This window comes from Gigantopelta aegis, chromosome 15 (genome assembly GCF_016097555.1).
Source record: "Gigantopelta aegis isolate Gae_Host chromosome 15, Gae_host_genome, whole genome shotgun sequence".
NCBI lineage: Eukaryota > Metazoa > Mollusca > Gastropoda > Neomphalida > Peltospiridae > Gigantopelta > Gigantopelta aegis.
This window is the reverse complement of record NC_054713.1, coordinates 41,775,519-41,789,105: the sequence shown is the minus strand read 5'-3', so window position 1 is coordinate 41,789,105 and position 13,587 is coordinate 41,775,519. Positions and strand designations below refer to the sequence as shown.

Below are 13,587 nucleotides of genomic sequence, written 5' to 3'. Positions count from 1 at the left end.
GGAGATTGTGCCCCCACCATCCTATTCCCCCTACTCCGGATATCGTTTCCTACTGAGCAGCATTTCTCTGATTTGGTGGATTTCAGGGATTCAAGATTTCCCTTTTTAGAATCTTAGTTCTCACCTCACCCCTCTGAAACTCCAGATCCGCCCTTCATTAAAGCAAATAATTGCTTTTACTTAAGCAAGCAGTTACAAATAAAGTTTATCTGTCCAGATTTATTGTCAATCTGTTCGCAGATTCACCCAACTAAAATTATTAAGAGCTGCACATTTTATCACGCGGTCAGAGTTTACTATACCAAGGCAGTACCGAGGAATCGAATTTAACCTATAAAACACGCTCATCAATATTCAAATGTTACTTTTATTAGGCACTTATTGTTCGCCTTGTTCGGGTGGACTTGTATAAATACTCTCCAGCTACTGATATCCTCACCATCTTCTGAAGTCACTTGACGAAGTACAATACTCGATTCATCATGAACGTAAGTTGATAGTTTCTTTTCTTTTCCTTTTATTTATTTGGAGTTTTCGTTCTTTGACGAAATACAATACTCGATTCATCATGCACATAAGTTGATAGTTTCTTCTTTCTTGTCTTTTTTTCTTATTTGGAATTAAATTGTAATGATTCCAGAACTTTTCTATAGTTTTGTTTTCTTATTTGGAATTTAAATTGTAATGATTCCAGAATTTTTCTATAGTTTTGTTTTCTTATTTAGAATTTAAATTGTAATGATTCCAGAATTTTCTATAGTTTTGTTTTAGTCACACCATGTTTCAAAACCTTGTTTCATTTTTGTCGTATTATATTTCCGGATTCGTTTTCTATTTTTGCTGTACAATTATTCAGAATATTTCTATAGTTTTGTTGCACTGTCAGTGCTCTGAAACCTTCTTTCATTGCTGACGTATAATTTTGCAGAATCGTTTTTTAGTTTTGCTGTATCACTTTTCAGAACCTTTCTATATCGCTCAGTTTTTGAGAATCATCCATTCATTTGTACTTATTTTCGTGCTTATATTCAATTAAGCTTCAAGCACGCTGTCCTGGTCACACACACCTCAGCTATCTGGGTTGTCTGTCCAGGACAGAGGGTTAGTAGTTAGTTGTTAGAGCGATTAGTGAGAGAGAAGTCGGTGTAGTGGCCCATTGAGTCGTTCAGCTCGATCTGGGTGGGAGCCGGTTCCGGGGTGTGAACCCATTACCTTCCAGCCTTATGTCCGATGGTTTAACCACTACATCACCGAGACCGGTAGAATCATTCTGTATTTTCCTGGTATTATATTGCAGAATCTATCTACATTTTTTTTTTTACCATTTTCCAGAAACTTTCTCTTTTTGTCGTGTCATCAATTTTAAAACTAATGTTTTCAAAGCTAAGAATTGTTTTTGATGTAGCTGATTATAATTAAGTCAACAAAGACGTCTGTTTTCATTAAAATAACATTCAATAGCATTATTTGATAATCTTTTCACATTGGAAGTATTATTGGTCTATACACTTTCTCAATTGCTGTGGTACCATTTAAATTAGAAACAAACTATTATAAAGGTGTACTGAAAGCTAAGCGGCAACACATCGTTTAATCTCAAACCATTATTGCCAAACTGTTAAGCAAATTTTAATACGCATTTACTAATTTTAATAAAGTTCACAAAGCGACACAATATGTTCCAATGTTTGCAATGTTTTGATAGTTGACATAAAACATTTCTTGTTTATATTTAATATCAAAAGGGTCTAAGTTATACAAAGTGGTAATGTTAAACAATATATAGGACCGAATTTACGAAGACCGTTTTTTAAACGCAGATGATTAAGTATTTTAAATACATGTAGTTACATATGTGTAAGTCTAAAACAACCGTTGTAAATACGGCCCATAATGTTAAAGTTTGTGTCGCATTGTTCACATAAATCTACTCCTGCTAGTAAAACAATGACAGTTTATATATATATATATATATATATATATCAGTAGTCTAAATCTACTAAAGCAAAATACTGCTAGACCGACTGAAATTGTAAACATTTTAAAGTATAAATAAAAATATTAAAATATTTATCTAAAGAAAACGACACCATATTCACAAGTAAATGCGGTATCTGACAGCTATACTGACCAACAACAGAATACAATTATTATAATATATAAATAAGAGATAACAATTTAAAAAAGTAATTTGGTAAATAAACTGTCAAAATGAGCCTAAAATATTGAAGACATTGATAATTTTAACAGACGCACAAACTAATGGGATAAAAGTGAATATTTTAAAATAAATTAAATAAAACGAAGTTTAATTTCGCGTTTCTGTTATTGGTCAGTATATTTTCTATCATTTGTTTTAAGAAGTTTTCCCTACTACTAGGCTGTTCTTGAATGCAACAAAATACTTACGTTCAACCCTCGAATATACTGAATGATTTTTTTTTTTTTTTTTAACGACACCACTGGAGCACATTGATTAATTAGTCATCAGCTATTGGATGTCAAACATTTGATAACTATGACATTTCCCCCAAAGGATCTTTATATGCACCACCCCAAAGACAGGATAACACATACCACGGCCTTTGTGCACTGGCTGTAACGAGAAATAGCCCAATGGGCCCAATGGGCCCAACGACGGGGATCGATCCCAAACCGACCGCGCATCAAGCGAGCGCTTTACCAATGTACTACGTCCCGGCCCTATACTGAATGAAGAAAAAGTGTCATTTCATTACATGACTTATCTCCCTCTAATAATTTGCATGAATTCCAAATGACCGTTATAGATTGAACTCCAGAGAAAAATTCTCAAGTTTGACACATGGTTGTCAGTTTTATGTTTAATTCCTCATATCATTCTCTAAAGATTTAATTTGAATATGGGAGCAAATAGTTTCTGGAAACTAGGTTCAGTCTGTTTAATTAACAGTTTAATAACTTTAGTTGCATTGCCGGGATACAAAAACACGTAAGACTGAGTCGACTCCATCGCATGCCAGACACTTTGGAGTGGACTCAAGCTTCCAGTTATTTTTGTGTTTTCTAAATGCAATAACATTTTTAAAATGATTTTATATGTTAAATTAAAATCGGAATTTTAAATTAAAACATAATTTAGATTGGTTTCGTAATTGATTCATATATAATTTGTTTTTCATATGCATCTTTTACATAGATATTAGTAATATCAAGATACGAAATTTGTGTCTTAGGTCTCTGACAAAAAATACAACTTTTTAGGACGGTACTTTTACCCTAGTTATAACCAGCAAAACAATGTTGACCTTTGACCTGTTTTGTTTCTAGACAAAACAAATTGACATACAATAGCCGATGATTAATAAATCAATGTGCTTTAGTGGCGTCGTTAAACAAAACAAACTTTAACTTAAGTTTTGGGGGCGAAAACTCAGGATTGTTCCGTTAAAGCCAATATGACCGAATGTCTGTTGAGAATTCCTGACACATTATATGGCGGCGGGACGTAGTCCAGTGGTAAAGCGCTCGCTCGATGCGCGGTCGGTCTGGAATCGATCCCCGTCGGTGGGCCTATTGGGCTATTTCTCGTTCCAGCCAGTGCACCACGACAGGCATATCAAATGCCGTGGTATGTTCTACCCTGTCTGTGAGATGGTGCATACAAAATATCCCTTACTGCTAATCGAAAAGAGTAGCCCATGAATTGGCGACAGCGGGTTTCCTCTCTCAATATCTGTATAGTTCTTAACCATATGTCGGACGCCATATAACCGTTAATAAAATGTGTTGAGTGCGTCGTTACATAAGATATTTCCTTGACATATTACATGCTTATCTTCCAGACTCTTCTCTCAGTCAGTCTGCTCGCCGTCCTGTGCTGCTCCGTCATGGGGTCAGGCTACAACTACGGACACGGCGGTTTCGGAGGAGCCGGTCTGCTCGGAGGAGCTGGACTTCACGGAGGAGTAGGATACCTAGGAGCTGGGCTTCACCGAGGAGGTCTCCTCGGAGGAGCTGGACTTCACGGAGTTGGAGTTCTCGGAGGAGCCGGACTTCACCGAGGAGGTCTCATTGGAGGAGTTGGACTTCACCGAGGAGGTCTCATTGGAGGAGTTGGACTTCACGGAGCTGGACTTCTCGGAGGAGCCGGACTTTACCACGGAGGAGCCGGACTTTACCACGGAGGAGCCGGACTTTACCACGGAGGAGCTGGACTTTACCACGGAGGAGCTGGACTTTACCACGGAGGTCTTGTTGGAGGAGCCGGACTTCATGGTGCTGGTCTGCTCGGAGGACTTCACGGAGGAGTAGGATACCTGGGAGCTGGACTTCACCGAGGAGGTCTCCTCGGAGGAGCTGGACTTCACGGAGCTGGACTTCTCGGAGGAGCCGGACTTTACCACGGAGGAGCTGGACTTTACCACGGAGGAGCTGGACTTTACCACGGAGGAGCTGGACTTCACGGAGTTGGACTTCTCGGAGGAGCTGGACTTCACCACGGAGGATACCTCGGAGGAAACGGACTTCACCGAGGAGGTCTTATTGGAGGAGTTGGACTTCACCGAGGAGGTCTTATTGGAGGAGCTGGACTTCACGGCGCTGGTTACGGATACGGATATCCCGGATACGGTTACGGATACGGCAACAAGGGTAAGTTGTATACATTCATTAAAATATGGGCTAAGATCCGTACCAGGAACATCAGTAATGGAATGACAATTCACATTGTCTTCTTCTTTCCCTCCTCTTCTTCTTTTTCTTTTTCTTCTTCCTCTTCTTCTTCTTCTCTCCTTTCTTCTTCATAGTCTCCTTCTTGTTCAAGTACCTTTATTCCGACCAAGTACTAGTATCAAAATAACCATACCCTATCTTCTTTACAAAATCATTACATTGTGACAATAATATGAACTGACAGAAAGACACACAGGATCCCAACAACACAAACAGGATAGAGTGACTGTTATTAAATCTCTCATCCATAGTCAGGGTTTCTGCCAGAGGGTACGGGGGATTACAAGTACATACCCTACAGTCTTGAAAATTAATGGATACATTCTTATGTTTTCATAGATGATTTTGAAGAAACTGCTGTTTAAAACTGGTCAAAGCACATGAAATTGAGAGTCCAATTTCAAAACATTTAAAACCCATAACCACCTAGTTGATGCACTTAGGATCGGTTTTGTTTTTATTACATGCCTCAAATTATTTTCTGGCAGGAAGTCTGATAGCTACAGGAAGATATAACTCCTACGGAAACATAATTTATTCTTCTTTTCTCACAGGATACGGATACGGACACGGACACGGACTAGGACAGGGAGTCGGAATCGGACACGGTGTCGGAATCGGACACGGAGTCGGAATTGGACACGGAGTCGGAATCGGACACGGAGTCGGAATCGGACACGGATTCGGATTCGGTGGGCGTGGATTTGGTTTCGGAGGGCGTGGTCTCGGATTCGGCGCCGGCAATCTCTACCACTAAAGAGTATCTGTTCGGGGAATAATTATATAAATGCTATTGTAATAAATATAGTTTGTTTCGGTACACTTACGTTTTGCATTCGTTTTATTCTGTCATTACTGTGTTCAAAATAACGGGCGGGTGTTGGGGGGAAGGGAGTAATGGGATGGCACACACACTGTAAGCAAACTATTCTGTCCCGAGTCAGATCCCTGACTATGCCAGAGATCGGCCTTGGGATAGCCGTGCCCGAAACTCTATAATAGAGTCCTGTGTTTGTATCCAAGCAAAGTTTTCCTTTTCATTATGTTTTAAAGTGGAGTTTGACCTAACCCCAAGTACCTCCTCCCCAATCCCTACAAACTACACTCGCCACAGTCTAACCCTCCCCCCCCCTGCACAATTCCCTGCACCCCCGCCTGGGTGAAGTGCCCCTAGACGCCTGTCACTTTAGTTTGTGGGGTGCGACTCATCACGCCCCTTCTTTCAACAAATTGCAATTCTAAAATTTATAGAATAATCAGGGCATGATTAAAAGATAATTAACAGTCTTAATTTAAGACAGAATTGAATCCGAATTTGAACATAAAATACAGGTCATATAGCAACAAGAAACTATTTCTGGATTTTGTGTAAAACTAATGAGGCTTATTCATTTTATTTGTGAACATTATTTTTATTAGTTTATTTATTTGTAAATAAATTAGTCCTCCCAGTCTTTCCTCTTTAACACATTTTTAAAAAGGTCTAATGACAAACCATTTCGCAAATGCATTTATTGAAACTTAAGAATAGATTATGCATGAAGTAAACTAAATGTGCCAGTACATATTTTTAATTCGTAAATGCATTAAGAAATTTAAGAATAGATTATGCATAAAGTAAATTGTATTTGTCAGTACATGTAACGTGTAATTGTAATTTATTTTTTAAAAAGCAATTAAAACTAGTAAAACAATGCATAATAACTAGATGTTAACTGTTGCGAGATGCATCTCCTAAATTTCTTCTATCATTTCAGTATCTTTATCACTCAACAATGACTGCTATAAATAAATACAAACAAGGATTTTCGAAATTGCCATTTGTTTTTTAAATTATTTTTTGCTGAAATTAAATTAACAATGCATTTGCATCGGAGATATCGCTTCGACGATCAAAATGTTTTAGAGAAAATTATCGCAGAACGCAAAATTATATCTTTGTTTGTTTTGTCTTGAGTCACCCGACAGTCATTTTGGGCAACCTGTTGGGTACTTTTCTGCAGGCATGGAGCATATGTTAATTAGATTGATATTTTGGTTCCTTAATTTATTTTCTCACACACCCGTTGGTGAGAACATCGTTCGTTATTTTTGCTATCACATACTTTTTTACATATGTAAGTGTATTAACAATATCAAGACATACGACTGGCTGCTCCTAGGTGATGACCAGGTTACCAATGTCATACATCCAATGAAAAACCAGCACGATCGAAATCGATTACACTGTGACGTATAGTTAACCTGACAATCATTTGTCTGTGACATGTAAGTTAGCTACAAGTGCAAAGGCTGTAAATAACTTTTAGTAAAAAAAGATGTTAAAGTTTGCTTAAAACCTGGTTTTGAGGATATGTAAGAAATACATTCGTGTTCGTTAGATATTATTTATCTTACAACTCGTTGTTTAAAAACGTATCAAACTCGCTTTCGCTCGTTAGATACATTTTAAAACTACTCGTAAGATAAATGGTATCTAATAACCACTCATGTATTATTCTCTATATACAGGCTCAAAACAAAACATTTTATGGAACAAAATATGACGTTTGTGACGTGGTTACTCATCGTCACTTGCCATTTGGACTTTTAAAACTATTTGGAGGGGGGTGGGGGTGGAGGATGGGTAAACAATAAAACTATCATCAAATGTAATACCTCATTTTGGGATGGGTTAAAATATAGCTATCATCGAATGTAATACCTCACTGGAAACATATTTTCAATCATTATTTAAAAAAGCGAGTGCGAGTGCGAATAATTTTTACATGCTCATATACCACTAGAGTTTCGAGCATGTCCGTCCCGGGGCCTGTCTCTGGATAGCCAGGGGCTTGTCCCGGGACAGAAACAAAATTAAGCGGACAATTTTGAAATTTACATCCAAAAATTAAATAGTGGGCCTTTAAAATTTTGATGCGCATCTCTAAGTAATATAATTAATAAAGAAAATTCTACTCATTAAATTTGGTCGCTAGAATAGATCGGGTGGTCAAAAAGAAATTAGATAAGATCGGTGGCCTGACTCGGGATGGAGTGTGTGTGTGTGTGTGGGGGGGGGGGGGGGGTATTGGGTAGAGTTGAAAATGGGCAGAATTTTTAAAATAGCAATTAGTAAAAAAGTTAATAGAACTTAAAAAAAAAAGAAAAAAAAAGTTACAAGCCAAAAATAAAAAGAATTGACTGCTCGGTCGAATATTTATATAATTTGGAACATTTTAGAAGGACAGTCCAAAAATAAATAAGAGAGTATCGGACTATTTAATAATATTAAAAAATTAAAGTAATTTCGACATAAACTTTTGAACGAAGGTCTGAAAGTTTAAAGTCCGATCTATATGTCCACGTGATTGGCCTCGTTAAGGTCGTTAGGGTGCACAGCTTAGGGACGAGATGGGTTGCATCTCGTCAAGAAAACCCCAAGATTGACAGTCAATAGACATTGAAGGTGTAGTGCTGTGCTGAAATACAGATCTTGAGAAGCCGGACCCGTCTGAACGAGAGAGAATCAGACTAGGGTATAGTCCAGTCGTCATGGGTTGGTATAGTGGTGTGGACGGGCCCGACTCCAGTGGATACGAGATGGTATCACAATAACACAAAGTAAAGTCTTAGAGTGGGGCGGTCAATCTTCCAGTGCTGCTAGGACAGGCTCGGACATGTAGAGACGAAACGCGAACAACCGTGGCGTCACGAAAAAACAAGTCAGCATAGTCAGACGGAGAAATGACGTGGAGGCAAGGAATCTCGCTAAAAAAGAATCCAAATTGGTGGTGCAGACTGTCGAAACGAGAAGCGTTCCAGCGTTCAATCAGTTCCAATGGCCTCATACATCCCAGTAGAAAACTTCATTTCGCTGACAAAAACAACAAAATGAAGGATCCCCAAGTCGAGCACACGAAAGCACGTGCAGTGTGCACGAGCGAAAGAAACACGTCTTACCGCGTCGAGCTCCAGACTGGGAATGATTTAAAAAACCCCAATGAATTTATCAAACCCCTCTACCATTAGCGGATAATTAATAAATCAATGTTCTCTAATGGTATCGTTAAACAAAACAAACTTTTAATAAAAAATAAAACAAATGGCCGATATTTATATGTGTATCAAGATCAAGCCAGTGGATTAGTTTGTTTTGTTTAACGACACCACTAGAGCACATCGACTATTGGATGTCAAACATTTTATAATTTTGACATAGTCTTAGAGAGGAAACCCGCTACATTTTTTTGTTAGCAGCAAGATATTTTTATATGTACCATGCCACAGACATAATAACACATATCACGACCTCTGATATACCAGTCGTGATGCACTGGCTAGAACGAGAAATAGCCCATTTTATCCACTGACGGAACTGTGGATTACTGGTTCTACTATATACAGTGTGCATATTTAAATATAAACACAAAAAAATAAACACAAAACTACTAGCAAATACAGTTAATTTTAAATTTTGTTTTTTTTAGCAAATAGAGTTAAAAGTAATCTTAATAAATGATGACAAGTTATTTTAAAAACATATTATAACAAAAACATTATTATAACTAACTAATCTAAACTCAATTAATACGCTTAAAATAATATTTAAAATTGCTTATAATAAAAGAATGAAGTAAAATAATGAACACCTGTGAGGTAAACTAGAGTTCATGTTGTATTTCGGGTGTCCATAAGGCAGGGATTCCGGACTACAGGAGTCCGGATTATCGAGGTCTCGCTGTATATACATGCATGTATATATAAATGTATGTATACATCTAGATACGTACATACACACACACACATACACACACACACATACACACACACACACACACACACATATACACACACATACACACACACATACACACACACACATACACACACATACACACACATACACACACACATACACACACAGACAGACACACATACACACACACACATACACACACAGAGACACACACACAGAGACACACACAGAGACACACACACACACACACACACACACACACACACACACATACACACACACATACACACACGCACACAGACACAGACACACACACACACACACACACATACACACACATACACACACACACACACACACACACACACACACAGAGACAAACACATATATATATATATATATATATATATATATATATATATATATATGCATACATACATACATACATACAAACATACATATACATACATACATACATACATACATACATACACATACATACATACATACACATACATACATACATACATACATACATACATACATACATACATACATACATACATACACATACATACATACATACATACATACATGTCTGTCTGTATGAATGTATGTGTCTGTCTCTCTGTATGTCTGTCTGTCTATCTGTCTATCTATCTATATATCTATCTATCTATCCATCCATCCCTCTATCTTTCCGCGTTTATACGATTTACTATTCCGATTGGACGACGTCGAAGAAAAACTGAAGGTTATCGTTGGATACACCTCAGAAAATGACGTCATTACGCCAGCTAAAACGTCATTACGTAAAAGAGGTCATGGAAAGGACGCTGGAAGCTGATTTATGTATATGTTAATTAAATATGGTGTGTCCAGGCGCTCGTACACACATTTTGAGAAAAAGTGGGGGTTAAACTGTGGGTAGCGAAGTTTATGAGGGGTTAAGACATGTTTCCCCGGGAAAAGTATTGAAAAAAAAAAAAATATGCTTAATCAAGAGGAGGGTTCGACTGCCGAAACACCTTCTGCACACGCTCCTATATTTGTAATTATATAAGAACTGCTTGTCATTTTTGAATACATTTATCAATGTACAACTGCATAAAATTGTGTAGCGTAGTGACGTAATTACGTCAAATTGAGCGTCATTACGTAAAGCAGATAATGGGAAGAACGATAGGAACTGATTTATGAATTAGATCTAGTTTTAACCAAATAAGTTGTGTTGTTTGGAATTATAAGAACTGTTCGTCATTTTGTTGTGAATTTATCGATGTATAACAGTCATAAATTTAGTATAAAATCGCTTCGCTACACAACACAATTTTATGCAATTTGTGCCTGTTATAGGGCCTACATCAATAAATTTACAACAAAATGACGAACAATTCTTATAATAATAATAACATACATACAAACATGCATACATACATACATACACACATACATACACACATACATACATACGTGTGTGTGTGTGTGTGTGTGTGTGTGTGTGTGTGTGTACATATATACATTTCAGCAAGTTGTTTTCCGCTAAACATTTGCAAACTATTTTGTCTGGTTCCCGAAGTGGTCATTCTGTTTAATGTGTAGAACGACTTAGTGTTAGCGACAAACAGCTGGCTGAGCGTACCTATGTTGTCATAAAATCATCTTTCATCTGGTCAGTGAATTCCTTTATTACCTCAGCGGGCACTCGTAAACGGGCAAATAAAAATGCTAATTTCTCACAGAAAAATTATCACGTACAATATTGTTTCAACTTTGACGATTTGAGGCTAACAAACAATGAATTCGTTTGTACTAAATATGACGTCATCAAGATTTGGTAAACATACTCTCTTTAAAGAGTTTGCCTCTCAGTTTTTGTTGTTAATTATTTTTATAAAACATTATTTTTATCCAATTCATTACAGGTTTTAAAATTTTTAAACCGAGTAAATAAAACTCAGTAGGTCGAGTGCTCGCTTGAGTGAGTCACAGGATTCGAATCACCTCGGTTGATCAATTCAACTGATTGCGTTTCTTCTCGTTCCAAAAGTGTACCACAACTGGTTAAAAACCGTGGTATGTGCTTTCCTGTCTGTGGGATGCTGCATATAAAAGATCCTTTTCTGCATTAGGAAAAATGTAGCGGGTTTTCTCTGATGACTACGTGTCAGGATTACGAAATGTTTGACATCCAACAGCCGATGATTAAGTAATCAATATGCTCTAGTGGTGTAGTTAAACAGAACAAACTTTAAAATATAGTTTGAATAAAATACAACGTTTTATGAAAATTCAGAACAACGTCTGGAGTAGTTTACGTTCTTGCTATGGAAGGAAAGGAAGGATATGTTTTATTTAACGATGCACTCAACACATTTTATTTACGGTTATATTTTTTCTATGGATATAGAAAGTAAAAGGTCTTTAGAGATAACAAATTGATGAGCAGATAAGTGGAATAATAGTATTGTATTCTGGACATATATTTGATAATTACCGGTGACTCATGTATTATCATTTCTCGCTCCAGACAGTGCACCACGACTGGTACATCAAAGGCCGTGGTATGTGCTATCCTGTCTGTGGGGTGGTGCATATAAAAACTCCCTTGCTGCTAATCGAAAAGAGTAGCCCGTGCAGTGGCGACAGCGGGTTTTCTCCCTCAGTATCTGTGTGGTCCTTAACCATATGCCCGACGCCATATAACTGTAAATGAAATGTGTTGAGTGTGTCGTTAAATAAAACATTTCCTTCTTCTTCTTCATTTGTTATTCTCTAGTTGTTGTTTGATTTGAAGCAGTAGTAATGTATCGGGTTCACACTAATAACCACAAATACTTGTGTATCAGGCACTGTTGTGTTTGACACACTTGCAGGGTACTATTGCTTATCCAAAGACGCTTTGTAATATTCTCGAAACTAAAAGCATAATTAACTATTTTCTCTTATATAATTTAAACGTGACGGCTTGCAATGTTTTGCATTTATGATATATATATATATATATATATATATATATATATATATATATCAGAAAATAGTTAATTATGCTTTTAGTTTCGATATATATATATATATATATATATATATATATATATATATATATATATATATATGTGTGTGTGTGTGTGTGTGTGTGTGCGTGTGTGTGTGTGTGTTGATTAAAACGTTGCATTTGGCGGTTTTAGCCACTTGTTAGAAATGTTTCCCTATCAGGCGGTGGGGTGTGGGGGTTAGGTGGTCTGGTTTGGTGGTGTGTACCCTATACCTCATGGTAAGGTGTGAACTCGCCAGAGAGTGGATTTAGTACCGTAAAACGAAACTAGCACGTGCATTCCTACTCGTTGGCTGATACCAAGCCAAGTTCTGAACTGGATACAGCAAAAAAAAAAAAAAAAAAAAAAAAAAAAAAAAAATAAAAAAAAAAAAAAAAATAAAAAAGAAAAAAAATAAAAAAAAAGAAAGAAAGAAAGAAAAAAAGATAATAAAGTAAAGTGATCCACCCCACGGCAAATAAGAGGCCCCGTTCCACGAAGCGATGTTAGTGTTAAAACCACTTCAAGCACAAAAGATAATTATGGGTTTAAAATGATTTTAGAGCTAAAATCTCTTCGTGGAACGGGGGCCCCAGGCAACGAGAAAACCGTTATCACACGCCCGTAGGAACCGGGGAAGGAGTTGGTGTGTTTTTGGTGTGTGTGTGTGTGGGGAGGGAGGGGGAGGGGGGGAGACTGTGTCCAACAATTGAGGACGAACATGTACGTTTTTGTTTGTTCTACTTTATATAGAAATAAACAGAAATACTGCTTGCCCTCCCCCCAACACCCCTCCTACACTAGCGACTTTGCCCCCCCCATTAGAGATTGTGTCCCCCCCCCACTCCAGTTATTGTTCCTACGGGACTTTATCATAATAAGCATTCGTATATGTGCACAAAGCAGAGTTAAATGGGTGTTTTCGCAAGGTCGTATACGGTTAGCACTGCAGCGTGATTTTCCATTTTGTGCCTTTCTAGAGAATATATTTCTCACTGCACCCTGGTTCCTGTTTTACTGCCCCACCCACCCAGTCATTTTATAGTGGGTACGGCCCTACAGGCCTAACAGGATGAACAAAAGGAAAAGGCGAACACGAGA

The 13,587-nt window shown here is 37.4% G+C and overlaps 1 protein-coding gene across 1 annotated transcript; it reads left to right on the top strand.

Annotated features, from left to right (window-relative positions):
- The first annotated feature begins 3,733 nt into the window (after positions 1-3,733).
- Positions 3,734-5,533, top strand: LOC121389861 (glycine-rich cell wall structural protein 1.8-like). Its single transcript, XM_041521509.1, has 2 exons — positions 3,734-4,632; positions 5,268-5,533. Exons 1-2 carry the CDS (start codon positions 3,810-3,812, stop codon positions 5,468-5,470), a joined length of 1,026 nt encoding a protein of 341 aa, XP_041377443.1. The 5' UTR covers positions 3,734-3,809; the 3' UTR covers positions 5,471-5,533.
- Positions 5,534-13,587: the final 8,054 nt, after the last annotated feature.